The 21,839-nt window shown below is 40.3% G+C and overlaps 1 protein-coding gene across 1 annotated transcript in view; it reads left to right on the forward strand.

The window, feature by feature from the left end:
* The window catches only part of gpsm1b (G protein signaling modulator 1b), a 37,405-nt gene that overhangs the window by 1,126 nt on the left and 14,440 nt on the right, over positions 1 to 21,839 (forward strand). Inside the window, exons 2-11 of the mRNA XM_084046874.1 lie at positions 11,738 to 11,959; positions 13,468 to 13,603; positions 13,981 to 14,123; positions 15,335 to 15,458; positions 16,401 to 16,516; positions 17,750 to 17,905; positions 18,571 to 18,679; positions 18,993 to 19,107; positions 20,328 to 20,398; positions 20,921 to 21,091. Of these exons, the coding sequence (XP_083903000.1) occupies positions 11,738 to 11,959; positions 13,468 to 13,603; positions 13,981 to 14,123; positions 15,335 to 15,458; positions 16,401 to 16,516; positions 17,750 to 17,905; positions 18,571 to 18,679; positions 18,993 to 19,107; positions 20,328 to 20,398; positions 20,921 to 21,091 (1,363 nt within the window). The remainder of the gene's footprint in view (positions 1 to 11,737; positions 11,960 to 13,467; positions 13,604 to 13,980; positions 14,124 to 15,334; positions 15,459 to 16,400; positions 16,517 to 17,749; positions 17,906 to 18,570; positions 18,680 to 18,992; positions 19,108 to 20,327; positions 20,399 to 20,920; positions 21,092 to 21,839) is intronic.

The following is a 21,839-nucleotide window of genomic DNA, read 5'->3' on the forward strand; positions in this document are numbered from 1 at the left end:
ATTAGTATATAATAATATAACAGGAAATAGCAAAAGGTTTCTTAATCGCCTTGTCTGCATAATATTCTTGCATTTCCCTGCTGCCTGTTTGCACATCATGAAACTGTAGGAACATTATATTTACTGTACGTACATTTAATAGTTTTGGGCTGGCAAATATTTGTTTTTGTTTCCATCGGGCATAATACTCTAAAATAATTGATGTGAAAATTATTTTCATTTAAAACATTTTAACACTGCTTTAAGTTGATGAGTCATATCTGTTTTGTGTGATGTGATTTTGTTTTTTTTGTCTTTCACAAATCTCGCTTATGGTGACAGACAGTGAGTGTGGGTGTGTGTGTGCACTGGCTCTTACGGGTAAAATGTGACACACTCAGCCAGCACTTTGACGTGACCTGATGTGTACTCACTACTCAGCATTACAAAAACCTATCCACTTTTGGACAAACATTTATATCGAAGTTAAACACTGTCAATGTCTTGCTATTGTAGAAATTACTACCCCACGCCACTTGAGGGACAGGCTGTGTACACAGAAGGGGCTGCTGGGAATGTTAATGGCTGCTGAGTTGTGAATTGACATTCACAAGCCCCGTGAGGTCATCATGCCCCTGGGACAAACAGACAGACGCACGCACGCGTGCACATCATGCACACACTTACTGTATTTTGCTTTGTTTCCATCATATGGCCATAGAGGCCTGCCTACTGTCACAGCATTCCCTCTATACTTCCCAGCCCACGCAGTGTCAATCCATAACCTTTTTAGTGCAATGGCTGTCTTCTTTGTCTTTCCAAGGATTTATTTACCATGTAGGGCCTCTAATGTTTTTATTTTTCCACTTTGTATGTTCAGCTTCTTCATAGAGTATGTTGAGTATGTACTTACTTAGCTTTGTTTACACTGCTCTCACAGTTATGACAATATCAGGCATGATTGATTGAACAACTTCCAAGTCCCTTTGTACCTACATAAATAACATGCCGTAACTTGTATCTTAGACATATTTTAGTATCAAAACCCTTGCTAGATGAAGAAACAAAACAGCCTCAACTTAAAGGTAGTTTGCGTAATGTCAACATATTGCTCCAAAATGTTTTTGAAAACCAGTGTGGTGTCATTGCCGAAGGGTCCCACATTACCATAGTCTGTCAGTCCAGCAGAGAAAGCCACCTTTCTCTCTATGAACACAGGAATCAGAAACAGAAACTCTTTATTGTCTTTGAGGTAGAAGCTCAATTTCAACAACAAGGAGAACATTTGACTTTGAAGTAACTGTGTTCACCATGTCTAAATGTGATAAAAACCACGTACACCCTATACACTTAGTTGACTTGGGTTAACTATATGAAAATTTTTCAACATGGAAACGATTATGACGATTATGATTGTGATTAGATGATTATGTAATAATTGTGACAGGCCAACCCACAACGCTGGCTATTTTCGCTGAATGTTCGCCCTAAGAATAGGGATGCTAGGGTATTGTGGTTAAAGTCTAATAGCAGCAGGACTAGAGGATGAGTTGTACTCAAGACTCTGCACTGGAATAACCAGGTTGTTATTACCGCGTTTATTACAAATCAAAAGAGCACATTTTAATTCAGTGAACTTCTCGGTTTAGGACAAACGCAAAATCACCATTGTGTGTTGTCTTTAAATTTCACAATTCATTTTGTGAGGCAGGGGAAAATATAATTATGTAATGACCCAATTATGGGTGTTGATGACATAGTCCCCTTAAATGTCTGTATTTCTTGGTAACGCTCCACTCGTTAACCTTTTGAACTCGTATGACTTGTTTGTTGAGCAGTAGCTTGAAAATGTCGGAATAAGGCTTAAGTGGTTAATCGAGGCAGTAAGGGCGAAGGGGCAGTGGCTCAGGGGGTAGCGTGGCCGTCTTGGAATTGGAAGGTTGCCGGTTTGATTCCCAGCTCCTCCTGACTTTGTGTCGAAAATGTCCTTAAGACCTGAACTCCATTATAACTGCTCCTGATAAGCAAGTTGCAAGTTGCAAGTGCTTTCCTCCACTGTGTGTGTGTGTGTGTATGTGTGTGTGTGTGTGTGTGTGTGTGTGTGTGTGCGCGTGCGTGTGTGTGTGTGTGCATGTGTGTGAATGTATGTAATCCATTGTACAGCGCTTTGGAGGAAGGCACTATATAAATGCACCATTTATCTTTTCTTCACCATATAGAAGAAAAGACAGGCAGATATGAGAATGAAAAAAATGCAATATAACAGAAAGAGAGAATAGAGCAATAGAGGTTCTGCCTGGATTGACATAGACATACAACACGGCAAAAAACATTCCTAGAGAGTTTCTCTTTGGTTTCCCTGACAACTAGCCTTGGCGCTCTGTAATTATGGGCTGGATTAGTACTCTGAGGACATAGTTCCTGGGCTAAGCCAGGACTCCGCCAAAGGGAACAGCAGTACAGAATCCCTAATGAAAGAAGAGCTCCAACAGAGCTGTACATGTACTGAATATACTGTAGGGCAATATCACCACTTAAGCCCTATTTTATACTTCCTGGTGGGATGATGTCACGCAAATATAGCCGATCTACAAGCTTAGCATGTGTTGTATCGCGACACATTGTTGAGCTTGTTGATCGGCTATTTTCGCGATTCCTGAAAAAGTTTACATTTTCTTTTATAATTATAGGGACGCCAGGGTGAGAACGTGCAGTCCATCCACTCCTGACAATGAAAATGACCAAAAACAACAGAATAGAATATCTATTTTGGAGAATTGTTTTTATTTTTACAAGAGAGATCTGATAAATCAATGAACATACTGTTATAATTCTGAAGGTAAGGAGACAGGGCCTTAGGTAAAATTTGTGAGTCAATTATTTTCTATCCTCTCTGGTACAAGGGCACTCTCTCCCAAGTGTCTAAATCAACTACAATGCTTCACCTGTCCCGATCACCCCTATCAAGGACAACTGAAACGAAATACCATATCACGTGATGAAGGTATTCCTAGAGGGGCAACAGAACACACTCAGCCATAATCAGTATGGCCAGGATTGACATTGCATGAAGTAACACATTCATTTCTGACAGTGCTAATTCTGTGGCGATTAGTTAACCCATTAACACCGGGAACGCATCTGTGTCATTTTAGATATCTTTGGCTATTCAAAAATAGCAGATATACAAGCTCATAGCGGCTACGAGCTTGTAAATCCGCTATTTTTGTAAATCTTTGAACATATACATATATTTTTAAAGCTAACATTTGTAACTCAAATCTTTGCTCCTGGGTGTCCCGGGAACAAAATATTTTGAGATGGGGGTCCGTGGCCAAATGCATATCATTTTGGGGGTCTTTGACATGAAAAGGTTTGAGAACCACTGATATAGCAACAGGATTTAGAAGACATTTTGTAGAATCGACTTCAGGCCTTAATGGGTTAAGGCTGATATTACAGGCTCATGCTCACATTGTATATGACCTTATTATCATGCACTGAGAAAATAATAAGGGCACTGACGCATTTGGGTGCTGGCGGAAAAGGGCGTCCGTCCGCTTGTGGCACGCCTTCTGACTGAGCCGAAAATAAAGACAAAAACAGATCTACAAGCTCTCAACGCGTCACATTGCGATACGTTATGAGGCAAGGCAATTTGATTTGGATAGCACATTTCAACAACAAGGCAATTCAATGTGCTTTTCACAGAACATCAAGCAAGCTTATAGATCTGCAGATATGAGCTTGTAGATCTGCTATTTTGAGCTTGTAGCTTATAGATCTGCTATTTTCGGCGTGGGCCAAGTATAAATGAGGCATTGCGGCCTTTGCTTTTAATATTGATGACTTTCCTGTTTGCAGCTATTTAACAATACAATTTTGTTTACTAGCTCTGCTCAAAACAAAGTGATTAGAAATGTGTATCACATTATGTGCTGTAAGAGTTTATCAAACCACTGTGGAAAAAAAGTGTGAAGGCTTTAAAATGATTGTTGTTGTCAACATCAACTCACACTCTTGTCCCAGTGGTGTGTGGAGTGGGACCGCAAACAGCTATGGTTAAAAGCATTCCTTTTGTTGGGGCCTTTCACTTTCCACATTGGATTCATGTTTCTCTCTTCTTTTTCTTTGCTTTGCTTTGTTTTTTTCACAATACCATAATATAAAAAAGTCGCTTACATAGGCATTTTTAGTCTTGCTCTGTAAATAGTTATACACGCACACACTTTATTAAATTGTCAGAGTTAAAGTCAGTTATTGTGGCTGGTATGCTATAAGAATGCTACATTATTTTCAAGTATGTTGTCCGACTCAAGTACTATTATTACAAAATAACCAGTGGTGGAAGAAGTACTCACATATTTCACTTAAGTAAAAGTAGCAATACCACAATATAAACATACTCTATTACAAGTTAAAGCCCTCTGTTCATTGTGTTACCTGAGTAAAAGTACAAAAGTTTTGGCATAAAAATGTACTTAAAGTACCAAAAGTATAAGTACAAAAATGTTTGAAAATAGCAGATCTACAAGCTCACAAAAGTTGTGAGGTTGTAGATCGGCTATTTTCAAATAGCCTATGTATAAAATAGGGCTAAAGTGGTAAATGTATGTTTTATAATGTAATACTTTATATCTGCAAAGTAACTAGTAACTAAAGTTTTCAAATAATTGTAGTGCAGTATTTAGTACAATATTTGCCTCTGAGATGTAGTGGAGTAGAAGTAAAAGTACTGATAATTGGAAATGCTCCAGTAAAGCAAAAGGACCTCAAAGTTGTACTTACTACTTAAGTACAGGACTTGAGTAAATGTTCTTAGTTGCTTTACACCACTGACAAGAGCACACACTTTATTAAATTGTCAGAGTAAAGTCAGTTATTGTGGCTGGTATGCTATAAGAAAGTATGTTGTCCGACTCAAGTACTAGTTATTACGAAATAACAATGACTAATCTTCCTCATCTGGCGGGGCTGTGTGTGTGCTCACAGTCCACACTAAGCTGTTTTCATTGAAAGGGCATACATTATGGCTCATGGTAAAGTTCAGCTTAACTGTCAGACCTCACTGAGAACTTCACTTTAACTTTGGTTCCTGAAACCTGTCCAATACGGGTGTACTTCCCCCCGTACTGCCATGGTGACTGTATTGGAAGAACTGTCTCCTTTAGACCACAGGCAGCCTATTATGGGATGAATGTCTCCCAAACAGACCAATTAGAGTGGTAAGCAGAGGAGAGAATGGCAGACTGTACCACACAGAGGCATTCTTTGGGTCAGCCACAACGATGGCAAGAATAAAAGTAAACTTTAAAAAAAAAAGAAGAATCTTGCTGCAGAGACTAATTCCTTTGTGTCTTTCTGCTGTTGTCTCTTGTCGTCTTTAATTTATTTTAAATGTCTGGCAGATGAAAACTTTTTTCTGTCCCACTTCACTTCCGTATTGCTTTGTTTTTTGTTATGTTATTTAGCTTTGTTTCTTATGTTTCTGTTGACTATAGTTTGAACTAATATCCCTTTCTTAAAGGGATATTATCACAAGATATTTCACTTAAAAGAAAAATGTTTGGTCATTTTATCGTCTAGTCTACTCAGGCTTTTGGGAGCACCCCGGACAGTTTTTAAGTTGCTCGATTTTCGATGACTCTTTCATGGTTAAAATAGAGTTTGAAGTTACAATGGGTTTGTATAGGAAGGGGCGTGTGAAAAATGAATATCAAATATCTAAATACTGAATCGAGCAACTTAAAAACTGTCAGGGGTGTTCACAAAAGTCTGAGTAGATGATAAAATGTCCCAAACTTTTTGGGAAAGTGAAATATCCCTTTAACTTCTTTCTTAACTTCTTTTTCTTTTTTAACTGAACTGTTCCCAAAGACCACCTTTTTCAGAGGAAAGGTTATGTATGCATATGGGATATAGAATTGCATATACTCATATTCATACATGATTAAATTGATGTACATCCTCTTGACTACTATGGCCAAATTGGCCATTGGCCGCTATTCCTACTAGTGAGAAAATGGACTCTGCTGTTTTGAATTATACAGCTTCATGTTCAAAATCTTCAAATACGGTCTCCAGGCTTCCCTTAGACTAAATGTTTTGCATTGTTTGCGGCTCAGTGGCAGTGTTTTATGAAACACATTGTGATTGTTTGTCCGGAAGACTTGTCTGACACTTGCAGAAGCTGCTCTGTCACAGCCTACGGCACTGTGAATCGGCTCATAGACGGCAGCTGCCATATGTACTGCAAACTAAGAGAGTTTTCCTGTCTAATATGATGTGTACATACATACATTTCAGGATGTTGTAAGGTGACAGTGACATAACATTGTCACATAACTAACTACATGGTGATAAATTGTGAGTAAGTCGTATGGTCTGGGAAGGGTATCATCACGTGTGGTTGTAATTAAGACGCCGATTCTGGGCTATAGGATCTGTCATTGTAATCAAAGAAGCTAATGGCTTTGTTGGATAAGCGTTGTCCCATTGGCCTCCAGTTTGAGGGCCGTAAACGGACACACTGGGATGACAACTACCCATCGCAGTGTTTTCTCCGGGTTCCAAGCAGGCATGCATTAAATCTCCCAACAGTGCTGAGAATCCCATGTCAAAAGCTGTGTATGTTGATCCCTATATATTTGTCATACCTCAAATAGTGCCTATTTTTGCCAAATGCTCGCCTATTATGACATGCGCAGAATAGGGATGCTAGGATTAACGTGATTAATGTGTTGAAGATAGTCCTTGCAGTCATACCTAACTATAATATAATGATTATTATAAGCCCTTTAGAGAACCATTCAGACTGGATACAGTGCACAAACTGATAATAAGTGCGAAATAAAATGCAATAACAGCCACTGATCTTGTGGTGGGTTGTCCTTTTTTAACCTGACGCTACCAGATCCAAACAGCTTGCTCCACACATTGTTTGAGGAACCTGGTTACTCAATACCGCCACCTCTGGCAGGGTCAGGTTAGTCCTTTTTAGGGTTAGACCAACTTTTGTGTCCTTGAACTACTTTACCCCTAGCGTCCCTTTTCTGGGCATGTCATAATAGGTGAACGTTTGCAGAAAATAGCAAATCTACAAGCTCACAACGCGTCTCAATGGGACCCACTGTGAGCTTATAGATTGGCTATTTTCGGCGAATAGATTTGCTATATAGAGGGGAAAAAGGAGGGGGCTAGTATAGAGCGCTGGGGGACCCCAGTCAACTAAAGTATGTAGGGTTTTAAGTGGTTTTAATGTACCGATTGTGGTGCTGTGTCAGACTTGCAAACCCATCAATTGCGCTGCAGATAAACATTAACGTTACTTACTGCCCTCAAAATAGAGGCCATTGTCAAAATATATTCTCATTTTTGTCTGATCCAATGTCTTTCATGTCTGTTTACAGCTCTCCTTCATCCAAGTTCTTGTCTTCCCACGTGGAACTGGCCAACTATGACAACTGTCTTTTTAGTCTGCCAATTTCTTGAACTACTGCCTCCTTGATGAGCATTGGCATTTCTCACAGATTTGGCTGTTGACTCTCAGATCCCAGACCATCCTGAGTTGTTTAACCCAAACGGAATTCAATGGCAGCTGCAGCATGTTTTCTGCTTCAAGGGAGGGATTAGGCTAGAGTCATGATCCATTTGCAGATGAAGACATCGACTTTCATGTACAATTTGTGATGCAGTATAATGCGCATTGCGCAGGGTCATCAGAATTAATCTTGTGCAATTTCGGGCATTACTGTTTGATCCTGTTTTTTAGTGAATTGGTACCAAATAGTTGAACATTTTGAAATGTTTCTTGCCAGGATTTCAGATTTTTTGTTTGTTGTTGTTGCCATGTGCTTGTCAGAAAACCTGCAGACAACATGTTCAGCAGGTTGTACAGTTGTTTGAGTATAACAGATTTACGTTTTTCCAGATTTATTGTGACTCGATCACATGGATCTGCCTTGCCTGCCTTTTGGCTGGTATTACAGTATTATTATGTCAGCTGTACAGTAAATGGGGCCTCCGCACTCTGTCATGAACATAGTATACTGTACAGTAGCTTTAGGTCATGGCTTCACTATCCTGTCCTCACCTTCATCTCCACTATGAAATGTTCTACTCATGTTCTACTCTGGTCTAAGTAATGGCTAGTTATCTCAATCCTACAGGATTCCAAAAAAAGTTTTTTTAATCATAGATTAGGAACTATTTATAGATGCTAAATCCATATGACACAGCAATAGGAAGATAGATATACAGAGATACAATATTTGTACGTTTGTTATAATTGATATTGTACATTAATTATTTTGCTGCTACTAGTGATTTATATTGTGGTTGTCACCTAAAGTCAGATTTTCGGAACCTGACTTAAATAATACCAATCAAATACAATACTGAAATGCTGCTAATCCTCCCTAGGTTGGTAGCCCATGAAGTTTAAATGAGCTGAAATGAGTGACAAGGCTAGGTAGTTTTAGGTCACATGAAACAGGGAAATGTCTCTCAGTTGTTATGATCTCATTTGTGGACTTCAAAGCCTTCACTAGAGGCGATATAGTTGCATCGTGATCAAAGAGAATACTCTTTCAGAGTTTGGTGACATAGCTGTGTGTGTGTGTGTGTGTGTGTGTGTGTGTGTGTGTGTGTGTGTGTGTGTGTGTGTGTGTGTGTGTGTGTGTGTGTGTGTGTGTGTGTGTGTGTGTGTGTGTGTGTGTGTGTGTGTGTGTGTGTGTGTGTGTGTGTGCGTGAGAGAGAGGGGGGGAGAGAGAGAATGAATAGTGCCTGTCAACAGCATGAATCTGGAGTTTGTCCTGACACAAGCAGTTTGTTTTGTTAACATCACCGACTGTCTTCCATCCAAGGTTCAAGGGCTTCTGGAGAAACTAAACTTTTCTGTTGCTTGTCACTTCAGCTTCGGTACAGTCCATTATTAAACATGCTGTTATGTAATATGCATTGTACGAGTTGTCAGAGTACCGGTTGTACCCGTCTGTCCTTATATTTATGCCTGTTCTGTTGTATTGCCCCCCCCCCCTCGTGTTTTTTTCAATATACTGACCATGTCTAACAAAAACAAACCTTCCAGTATTACCCGCATTGAGAGCAAGGCAACCAGATGCTCACCGGAGACGTAAAAGTCAACAGAGTTAAAATAGAAGAAGGTGCTCTTGGATCAGACGGGAAAAGACAACAGATAAAAAATGGGAGATCCGGGCACTGGAGTTAAAGGAGGGAGCAGCCTTTATTTCGAACATGTTTCGACCACAAGCGGTCTTCATCAGGGCTAAATTTAGCCCTGATGAAGACCGCTTGTGGTCGGAACATGTTGGTGTATTACCCATATTGCTTCTAAGATTGTGGGCTTTCCCACACCCGCACTTTCTGATATGAACGATAAAGCCATCACATGTTTAGCACTCACAATGGCAAATGACACTGATCATCCTCTCTATCGTCACTTTTCACGCATGCCATCCGGACAAAGATACAGAAAGTTAGTTATATAGGAGTTATATAGGAGATATACTAATTGTCATATATGCCTTATAGCGAACATAGCCGATCTACAATCTCACAACGCATCACGATGTGACATGTTGTGAGCTTGTAGATCGTCAATTTTTGACGGTTGACACGGCCCAAAATAGAGACGGGCAGGTTGAAGGTGGTTTACGGGGCCAGTCTTGTGCCTTTCTTGGTAACATAATAATGTCAGTGGCGGAGTCAGCAGACAGATGGATTAGTCTGGGATATTCACCCACTGTCCTCTGAGAAGGTTCAGATCTCTGGATTAGTGATTGGCCAGATGCCTTTCCGCCCCACCCCCGCCCTCACCCATCACTGTCTTGTTCGTGCGTGTGTGAGGTGCCGGCGTCATTCTGTTGTCACACATCTCCCCCGCTGTCACCCAGGATCTTTCCTTGGTGGGCAATTCACCTCAAATGACATTTGGAAGGATGGAGAGGATCCACATGCAGCGAGGAGAATAAAGTGTTACTGAAGGGCTGTGAGAGCTGGTCATTTTCCCAGATTTTGACAACTGAATTGTTTACTTGGACGGAACTCAACTTGCTGGAAACATAAACGTTGGGATTCTGGTTTAAATGTGGCTTTTCGCAACGCCTGGATAGCGTACATCCTTGTGTGGGAGTTTCAGGTTTCAGGCTCCTTTGGCTGTTGAAGTTCAATATTTGGAATATATTTTGGAAGAAACGTGAAAGGCAGATGTGGTCCTTGTCGTGGGACTCTGTGTTTAGCTTCTAACCAGAAAGCAAAAAGTCAATTGATAAGTTTATTTGTCTTCTTCTTCTATTTTTCTGTTGTTTGATTTATCTAAAGCAGTGCTTCACTATACATACCTTAATCAGTGATAGGCATGGTGATGGAATGGATTTAATACTAAGTCTAGTTTGATATTGATCTTTTTGAGCTTGTGCCCCCCATGGACTCTGAGTCTTGCCCCCTGACGGGGGCAGAAAGGGCAGTGTGTAGATTAGTTCACCATGGGCCTCGGCCCCAAGCTGTGCTCAAGCCTTTGCGGCTGGAGCTACAGGTATATGTGGAGAAAACACGAGTCAAGCTAAAGCCCAGGTAATGTTGGAGATCATATTCTTACTACTTAAGCTGTAAACATGATTTCAGATGATCGTTTTTGTGCTGATTGTCCATAAGAGTTGCCTGGAGAGAAAGTTGTGAAACCAAATTCCTTTGTATTGTACAATGGCTTTTCTATTGTACATGACTGTCACCCTGTCGGATATGTTTTTGTGTAAGTGTATGAGGACCACAATGGAAATAAGTCCTGGACATTATTGTGTCGCACCCTCGGATGGTTTTAACTGTGACGTTGTTGCTTTTCAAGTAAACTAAACTAAATAATGCCGACATCTAACAGTATAGAGACTTTGTCGCAGGACTAGAGAGTAGATAGCCCCTTAAGGCTTTTACACACACTAACTTGGCTTTGCTGATCAAGGCATTGCCATGGTAACCAAGCCATTCTAGAGGTGGGTGGAAGAGTTTATACTGTACGCATATATATATACACAGTGACCTCTCCCTTGAAGCAGTCTGATCCTGCTCTTTTGTTAAGTTATTTCTGGCATGCATACTGTACATGCCTTCTATTTTAATTCAGCAGGGATAGTAACATACTGTATCTACAACTGCAGGTTAACTTGTATTCTAATCAATTGTATTATCCTTGTCTTTTACACAAAATGCAAGCCTATTTTAAAGGTGGACAAAAATGGGTCGACTTGCCCTTTTAGATCTCGGGAAGAAATCTTAATACCTTCTAATATCATTACATATCTATCATGTATGACACACGGTTTCAGCCTTATCTGACCGCCATTGACTTCTCTTATCAAATAAAAGTTAAATATTCAACAAAAATATTAAACGTGTTGATCCACTGGCAGTGTGAACAAGAAACCGAGCGCTGATCGGTCCAGCGGGTTTCGAGATTAGCGCCTTACAGACAGAGAGACAGACAGACAGACACTCTTATAGATGGCTCTCCTACAGATTCATACCATTAAAAAAAAAAGGTAGAATGAGCTGGAAGTGCAACTTCATGATGCTCATCGTGTCAGAATGATGTCTGACTCTGTTGTCAAGGAAACATTGACATGTCTACACTACAGACCCTGTTGCTATGGTGATCTTGCCAAGAAGATACCCTATTCAAGCTACTTTCTGTCTCCCACTTCTGTGTGTGCGCGTGTGTGTGTGTGTGTGTGTGTATATACAGGATGGAGGCGTCGTGTTTGGAGTTGGCCTTGGAAGGAGAGAGGCTGTGTAAAGCGGGGGACTTTAAAGGCGGAACAGTGTTCTTCGAGGCAGCCGTTCAGGTGGGCACAGAAGACCTGAAGACCCTCAGTGCCATCTACAGCCAACTGGGCAACGCCTACTTCTACCTGAAGGAGTACGGCAAAGCCCTGGAGTACCACAAACATGACCTCACACTGGCCAGGTGAGGACACGATTTCTAAGGCTCATTTATTTTTCATACATGGCCATGTGGCATGCCGCAGATAACACATTTTCAACCGAAAGAATGTGATGCATATTTTGCAGTTAAAAGATATGCGCATAATGTGCATAACTGAACACTGTGTGCATGATGCATGTTGTGATTTATTGCTCTGAAGGCAAGCCGGTTTGATTTCAAGTCCAAATCTCCACATTTTTGTGTATTGAATTATAGCAAAAATAATTACTAGAAATTAGGGGAAATGGAAGCTGAATTGCAACATTCTTAATAATGTATACTTCGTCATATGGCGATGTCACGAAAATAACTTGTCTTCAGTGAAAGATATACCTGCCATAAGAGGTTTATCAGACCTGTCGTTCTACCTGTACTTTTAACTTTGTTTCTGTCTTTACCATTTTTTATTATTATCTGGTTGTTATAGCCTATTGTATTCTTGTGTTAGCACAGTCTGTGGAACATGTCCCAACAACATTTCACTGCTTGTACCTGTATGACTCTGTACTGACTAATAAATCCCTCTTGATTCTCTTGAGTAACACTTTTCACAGTAACCGTAACAGTAAAAAAAAAATGTCTATGTCAGTGGTGCTCAATCGTTTCCATGCCAAGGACCCCCACAATTATATGTATTTGGCTGCGGACCCCCATCCCAAAAACATTTTGTCCAGAAGCAAAGATTTGAGTAAAAAAGGTTTGCTTTGAACAATATATATTCAAAGATTTGCACACATTTTCACGATTTTTCAAAAATAGCAGATCTACAAGCTCATAGTGCGGCATGAAGTGACGCACTATGAGCTTGTATATCTGCTATTAAAATTATATGCAGATATACAATGTTTCCAAATGTATTAACATTTCTGTTGGAAATCGACGACACAGATGTAAATCAACGACACAGATGTGCGACAAAGTATGAATTATGCCCCCCGGTGTCCCAGAAAAGGTGACGGGGGATTTGAAACAGTTTACGCTGACCAACCACCGGCTTGATATTTTGTGACCTCGGTAATCCCTTCCCCTGCCGAGAGGTGTGCATTTGGTGTTCCAGCAGGGTAGCGATTAGAGCCAGCAGGAGCATTTAACTTGTTACATCACATTCCCAGCAGGATCACTCGTACCTGCTCTGTGGAATGAAGCAACCTTTTAGCTGACAGAATTTAAAAAAAATTGCTCATCATCAGATTATTATTATGTAATAGAATAAATAATGATTAATTAATTATAACATAGACAATTGATATCCGAATATTGTCAAGGACCACCAAATTGACATGTATACGACCCCATTTGAAAATAGTTTGTACCAGGGACTCTCATAAGAGATTTGTCAACATTTGTCAAATTGTTTTCTAAAATAGGCGTTCTACACGCTCACAGCGTGTTGCGATGCATTTTTTTGATAGCCACCATAGTTGAGAGGCAGTGACATAACAAGACAGTTCAGTGTCCTTACTTTTGCACCATTTTCCTTTCACTTTCAGGACAATAGGAGACAGAATAGGTGAGGGAAAGGCCAGCGGTAACCTTGGCAATACGCTAAAGGTGCTGGGGCGCTTTGATGAGGCAGCTGTGTGCTGTGAGAGGCACCTAGACATCTCTCAAGAGCAGGGTGACAAGGTATGACACACGCTCACACACACACACACACACACACACACACACACACACACACACACACACACACACACACACACACACACACACACACACACACACACACACACACACACACACAGCAATGATGCACCCGACATCAATGATATGCAAATTTGGAGTCAGCTGTTTTGGTTAGCCATTAACTTGCAAGCTAACAGTGGAAACACAGTTTCCGGCTTAAGGTTGCAGACATATATAACACAATACAGCCAAATGGACAACATTTACTGTACTGGCCACAGAACAGCTGGTTGACCGTCGATGGACGTTCAGTTGCAGTTTGTGATTCTCCTATTGCAGGATGTTAACGCATGTCTTGTTAATGTTTGTGGCTTTAGGTGGGAGAGGCTAGAGCCTTGTACAACGTTGGGAACGTGTTCCATGCCAAGGGCAAGCAGCAGCTATGGGGCTGTACGCAAGAACCTGGAGACCTCCCTCCTGATGTCAGAGACACCCTGCAAAGGGCTACTGGCTACTACGAGTAAGTATGACAATATACTGTCTGTGTTGCCAGATTTAGCGAGAGAAATAAGCAACCAGGTGTATGAAAACAAGCCCAAAAGAAGCGACTAACACATGATCACTTTAAACCTGTATACATCGGCTATTTCTACAAGCTCACAACGCGTCTCGATTCGACGCGTTGTAAGCTTATAGATCTGCTATTTTCAAAAAAACATCTGGGGGGAAAAAGTGACACATTTTAAATATTTTTGAAACATTTGTCGCATCGCAACACGTTCTGAGCAGGTACTGTAGAACGGCACCAAGCTGTACCCAAAACAATAACCAAAACAAGGTCCATTTGGTTCCTATCTTACCGGTATCGATCATTTAGCTGGGGACCCCCAGGAACCACCTCAAGGACCCGTGGGGGTCCCCGGACCCCATGTTAAGAAGCAGTGGTACACGCACACACACACACACACACACACACACACACACACACACACACACACACACACACACACACACACACACACACACACACACTCACACTAAATAAACACTTCATACTGGGGCCATTATCGCCTATTAAACCCACACACTACCAGCTGAAGGCAATTAACGGGCACAGTACAGGTGAAAGTGCCTGCTATGATTCAGAGCAGGCCTGTATCAAAGTGTCTGATTAAACTGCAATTGTTGTTACATTAAAAGGACATTAGAAGCATACACACGTCCCTGTGGATTCACAGATGCACACGAAGCTTAAGTGTTCGGTATCACAGTGCTGCAACGGTTGCTGTGTAGAATATTTTTGTCTCTACATGTTGCTAATAATTTCACAATTTACATTGGTGAAAATTACACATCCCACAGATGTTGTGACAGGAGTTTTGCAGTCAGTAATTGACTTTGTCAAAGAAATGTAATAGCTTTTATATTTCACTGGCTAGTTATTTAGGAAATTGTTTATTTTTTAGCAAAACGAAACAATAAAAGCCTGGAGATCGAGGCTATTTAGGAAATAATCTAAATCAACCGATCTACAAGCTGACAGCTTGTAGATTGGTTACTTTTTTTAAAGTGTTGACATTTTGTCAACAAATCTTGTCTTATGGGGGTCCCTGGCACAAAATCTCTCCAGATGAGCGTCTGCGGTCAAATGCATATAGATTTTGGGGGTCGTTGACATGAAAATGTTCAGGAACCACTGATCTAAACAGGAATGTGCTCATCTGTTTGTAGAATGAATCTGTGTTTGGTCAAAGAGCTCGGGGATCGAGCTGCCCAGGGGAGAGCCTTTGGTAATCTCGGCAACACGCACTACCTCCTGGGAAACTTTGTTGAGGCCATCAAGTTCCACCGCCAGGTGAGTTAATTACAGGATTTATAGTCACACAAGTTTAATGTATGAAGAATCAGACATCATGAACAAGCGACTTGTATTCAGGGCCGCAGCTATTGATTATCTCCTTATTATGATTATTCTATCCATTGCTGTTTATATATATATATATATATATATATATATATATATATATATATATATATATATATATATATATATATATATATATTCATTCATTCATTCAACCTTTTATTTAAAATTCTCTGAGAGATCATTGAGGGAGACCCTCATTTAAAATGATGCTGAGATTACACATAGAAAAAACAACATTCGCATGTTGAAAGCAATCAGTTAAAACAGTTGCATACAGGTAATGAACGGTTATTAAGTGCATTCCTAAAATGGCCCATAGATGGCACAAGGATCCAGAAGGACTAGCCATTCGCCAGAGAATGCGACTAGGGTTCTGACGTAACATGGATGAAATATATTGATCAGTATATTGATCACCAGATCAATACAGGAAAAACAAATCCCCCGCAACCCTAGTATGACAGAAGAGCAAAATGGACACTGTGTGATTATGGTTAATGAAGCGATGCAGTGAGCACGACCGCGAAAGCATCTGTGTCATTTTAGATTTAAGTCACTTTTTGCCGCTCACTTTATGAGCTTGTAGATCTGCTATTTTAAATTTGTTTTTTTTATGTGTGCAAATAGAATATATACATTATTTTAATGCTTTACTCAAATCTTTGCTTCTGGGGGTCCCTGGAACAAAATATTTTGAGATGGGTGTCCGCGGCCAAATACATGAAAATGTTTGAGAACCACTGATAGCAACATACGTTTAGGGTTAGGATTTACATTTGTAGAATCGGGCTCAGGTCTTAATGGGTTCATGACCTTTCAGGCTGCTCTGCATTCACATAGGACTGAAACTGATATTGTGTCATTTCACAGCGACTGTCCATTGCCAAAGAATTTGGTGACAAAGCAGCGGAGCGCCGAGCGTACAGTAACCTTGGTAACGCTCTGATATTCCTGGGCCAGTTCAACACAGCCACAGAATACTACAGGTGAGAATAGAGGATGTTCTGACATCTAGTGGAGGAATGATAGAGGTGCACCTATGTAGTCAAAAGGAATTTATGACTGAGCCTGTATCTATCAGATTGTTTAGAAAACCTTTTTTTTAATTCAACAATATTGAATAATTATAAGAATATTTATTTTTACTTTATTTTCCTCTTACATTCTAAAATTGATCCACTTATCCACTTAAGTTTGTCTGCTGTTTTTACTGTGACAAGCACCATCAGTTTACTGAGAACAGTATTTTTCTCCCATGTATGCTGAGTGTGTTTTATGGAAGTGACAATAAATTGATTCGGATTCTGATGCCATATTTTATCAAAACATTTCAAAAATGTTGAAAATAGCCCAATGTAAAAGTTCATAAGGTGTCAGATCATGACACATAGTAAGCTTGTAGATGTGCTATTTAAAATATATATTTTTTAAATGTATTTATTTTTTGAAAATTCTGCCTATTATGACATGCCAAAAATTGGGACGTGAGGAAGAATTATACATTATACTATATCTTTTTTATGGTTGTTATATCTAACCTTCATATTTGATGATCACTTATTGTACTTATTTAATACATTATGATATGACATGATATTTGGTTGCCTGTAGGAGCCAACATGTCGCCGCTAGGCCTGATAGCTATTGTTTTTTGTTTTGTTACAGCCTGTCTGTTATGGTTTAGCTTGTCCAGCTAGTATTAATAATGGTCTGAGCCCTGTGTGCTTGTTGGAAGAACTACCATACCACCAATCTGTGTCAACGTACTTCTCCCCATGATATCATGTAAATTAAAGCATAACCATCACCACCTAGAACAGTGGTTTTCAACCCTTTTCATATCAAGGTCCATTATTTATTATCGTTGGATAGGATTTTGTCCACAATTCCATGCTGTATTGATGTTGGTACCATAGGAGAGATAACAGGCAAACGTTGATCAAAATAACAATTCTTCAATTATTATAACTGTAATGCAGATGTTTAACAATAATTTAAGTAACTCTTGAGAGCGTAAAATGAAACCAAATGGACACCCACTGGTGGTCCCCGGACCACTGTCTCGACTCCTATTGCCTCGTCAATTGCTGATTGATCCCGAATTCCGCGACAAACGTCAGATTGAAAATGGCAAACACCAAGTGGTTAATTATTTCAAATCTTCTCTCTCCTCCCTTCTTTCTGTATCAATGTTATCCCTTCATGTCGTTTACCTGTAGGAAAACCTTGCAGTTGTCCAGGCAGCTCAGAGACCAGGTGATGGAGGCTCAGGCCTGCTACAGCCTGGGAAACACTTACACTCTGCTACAACAATATGAGAGGGCTATAGACTACCACCTCAAACACCTGCTCATCGCTCAAGAACTCACTGACAGGTGGGCACGCATGCTCGCACCCGCTCACCCACGCACCCACACACGCACAGACTCACTCACTCGCTCACTACACACGCACGCACGCACGCACGCACGCACGCACGCACGCACGCACGCACGCACGCACGCACGCACGCACACACACACACACACACACGCGCGCGCACAGGCACGCACGCACCTCCCCCCTCTCTCTCAGACACACACTCACTCACTCACTAGGCCTGTCACAATTATTACATAATCGCCTAATAGCAATTTTTTGAGATAATCGCAATTATTTTTGCTTAATCGTCATAATCGTTTCCATGTTCAAAAATGTTCATATATTTTCAAACGCGTCACGACGCGCTGTGAGCTTGTAGATTGGCTATTTCCACTATTAATGTTTTTAAGTTATTTGTCATATCTGCCCTGTGCAACTTCAAGGCCTAGAAACCAGACAGAAATGTGTAATATTATGTTCCAGTGTTCAATGACAAAAAACACTATTAAATCGTTAATCACAATTATTTGTGTGACAATTAATCGTCATGTAAAATGTCATAATCGTGACAGCCCCATCACTCACTCACTCACTCACTCACTCACTCTTATTTGCAACTTAACAATTTTGCTAAAGACATTCGAGTATTTACATGCAGTATTTTTGCATCTATCCAAAGGGTTGGAGAGGGCCGTGCCTGCTGGAGTCTGGGAAATGCATATGTGTCTTTAGGGAACCATAGACAAGCTCTCCACTACGCCCGAAAGCATCTGGACATCTCCAAAGAGGTACGACATTTTCACATGGATATACCAATACCAATGGTACAGTGTAGGGCAGTGACAGTTAATCAAACTAAACAATTTGATTGATGATAAAAAGCTATCAATTATTAAACATGCTTGACACTTGATAGGCCATATGTGGTTAATCAGACAAATCGATTTAGTTGATTATTTTAAAAAATCTGTTAGGAATTTTGTGTGTCGATTCGTTGATTTAGAAAAAAACACAAAAAAGTATTTGATCAATCTAAAAAGTAATAGATAGAATAGAGTAATATATTATGTTAACCTTAAAATGTGTGTTTGTACCAATCAGATTGGGGACAGGAACGGGGAGCTGACAGCCAGGATGAACGTGGAGCAGCTGATGGATGCTCTGGGAGTCAGTGAGAGTGACCTTTCACCCTGTGGGTCAGAGTTTGAGATGCAAGGTGAGAATAGGCTGAAGTTCAAAAATAGAAAAAAAAAATTGCAGATCAATAACTCAAGCTTACAATGCAATGCGTTGTGACCTCACCTCACCTCTCCTCACATCACAGCCTCCTGGCAACACACACACGCACACGCACACGCACACGCACACGCACACACACACACACAGGGGGAAATACCACACCTGTCCTTTAACGACTCTCTTTTCAGTGTGGGAGTCCATATTATGTGCATGAGATTGACTGCTAAAACATGTATTGGATGCTAGAAATGTCCTGGAGACCAATTATTATTATTATTATTATTTGCACAGCATTTCAGTTGATTGATATCAATTACAGTTCTGCAGTAATCAATGTTAATGGATGGCATTGATATAATTTGATTGAAAGTGTACTTGTTCAGAAAGGGAACAGAGTTGTTGACCTTGTATTGTGGGATTTGTATTGTGATTGATTTGCCATTGAAGTGCTTCTTAGATGGGTTATTCTTGGCAGTTAAATTAGCTTGGTCACATTTTAGTAGCAGCCATTATTGTCACGGTCTAGAAAGAAACCTGGTCACCTGGCTGTGCTCTCAACCATGTGATTTGATGTGAAATTTGATGAGAAACAAAGCTTTATTCCTCTTCGACAGAATATTCTTTTAGCTACAGTGACGCCACAGCCTTGTACCTGCGAATAGGGGAACCACTCTGTCTTACCCATGGTGTTTTCTCATGCGTCTTGAGGTGATCACCCCTAAGTGGTGAGATAAATGGTGAGAAGAAGTTGGCCTTTTGCTAACAAAAGGCTGACATTGTCCCCCTCTAGTCACATGGATGGAAGTAGTACACACATGAAGGCAACACAATGATAAGGAAATTGTCTGCTACCTCACATAAGGCTGTTGCACGATGGTTCTCTCCTGGACTGATTCACACCCAGATTAGAAAATTCTCCCTTGGGTGAAGAGTAGGCAAAGAGTCCCTTATTCAGTCTGTGTCTCCGGTTGACTGTCTAAGTTAAGTCTCCCATCTTTACCAAACATCATGGGACCACCAGCGCCATTGATATAGCATTCTGTCGCAGAAAAAAAGAACAACACAAAAATGAAACGAGGGAAACCCATACACATGAGTCAGTTCATGAGAGGGTTTCAAACTAAAGTGTATAAGAGATACTGAAAACTTTTACGTTGAAAGTGACAAATTTAGTTTTTCTCCCCCCCTTTTTTATAGGAGCAAGACCCAAATTTACCAAGAGAAACAGCATGGACAGTGTGGAACTGTGGAAGTACTCGTCAGATAAGGTGATTTATTTGTTCTAAAATTAGTTTTTTTAAAGGTAATTTACGTGATTTTTCTTTTGTTAAAATAAGTGTTTTTAAGCTCTATATTCTGATGTCATTCATTAATATAGAGCTCTCCAGCTCTTTAGTGAACAGAAAATCAATTTTCGTATCAGGGTAGCAATCATATCCAATCAGGAGAGAGAACTCATGCAGGATACAAGATAAACAAGTGTAATGATTTGAAGTGATGACACAAAGAAATGAGAAGACAAAATAGAAACTGGAACACTATACAATTGAAGCTGATAAATGGGGAATCTCTCCTAATTGGAAGAAATTAGCAACCCACCTGCCTGCAAGTGTATTTTCTGTTTATTAGAAAGAGATGGAGAGACGGGGAGACTCATGTGACTGAACAAACACTCTATAGCAACAATTACTATCAGAATATAGAGCTTTAACCTTTTCGCAAAAAGTGATCTCTACTTTGACTCATGTACTGAGGCTGAGTTCTTCTTTCCACCACTGCTTGTGCTGTAGAATGGAGACAGTCAGGACATGGACAGTATATCCAGGAGATCCAAGAGCCAGCTGTCCCAGCCGGGTAAGAGGAAGGGCTATCCTGACAGCCAGTCATCAGACGAACGGCAGTGGCTGGACTCTCCCGTAGACGCCGATGACATCACTGTGCAAGTCGCGGCTCCAGTGCCAGTAAGTCATTAGTTATATTAACCCATTAAGACCTGAGGCCGATTCTACAAATACCCTCTGAATCAGTAGTTCACAAACTTTTTCGTAATTCAAAATTATTCAAGATTTTTCAAACACTTTCAAGATAATAAAAAAAAATCTAAAATAGAAGATGTACAAGCTGTTGTGTCTGTGTCGTAGCGGTCCGGGCACCTAGGCTACAATGTAACCTGACAGCGAGTTCGAGTCCCGATCCCGACGGCCTTTGCTGCATGTCACTCCCCATCTCTCTCTCTCCATTTCCTGTCAGCCTACTGCCCTATCAATAATAAAGGAATAAAATGCCCCAAAATAAATCTTTAAAAAAACAAGAAAACACTGTGTAAATATATTCATAGTGCTTTAGATTAGAACAATAACAGTATAAAGCATTTTAGAATGAATTACTTTTTCATAATTACTTGACACGCATGGACCTTTATTTTTTCATGATTGCTTATAATTATAATTATACAGTGTTTTAAGCAGACTATTATGATTAGTTTATAATGCATTATATAGACATAGACTGATGGTTGGAAAGGTAATCAGAGACATGGCTTGTTGCTGACAACAGCGATGTCTGAGTGTCTTGCGATCGCTTAAACCCCAAGTTAAATCCCAGTTCCTTCAGAGTATAAAGTGTATCACCTAAATGCATTATCCTCATCCTCCACCTCTCACTCCCTCCATGCCTTTTAGACACGCGGTCGATCGATAAGCGCCCACC

Source organism: Gymnoscopelus microlampas (genome assembly GCF_963454915.1).
Source record: "Gymnoscopelus microlampas genome assembly, chromosome: 21".
NCBI lineage: Eukaryota > Metazoa > Chordata > Actinopteri > Myctophiformes > Myctophidae > Gymnoscopelus > Gymnoscopelus microlampas.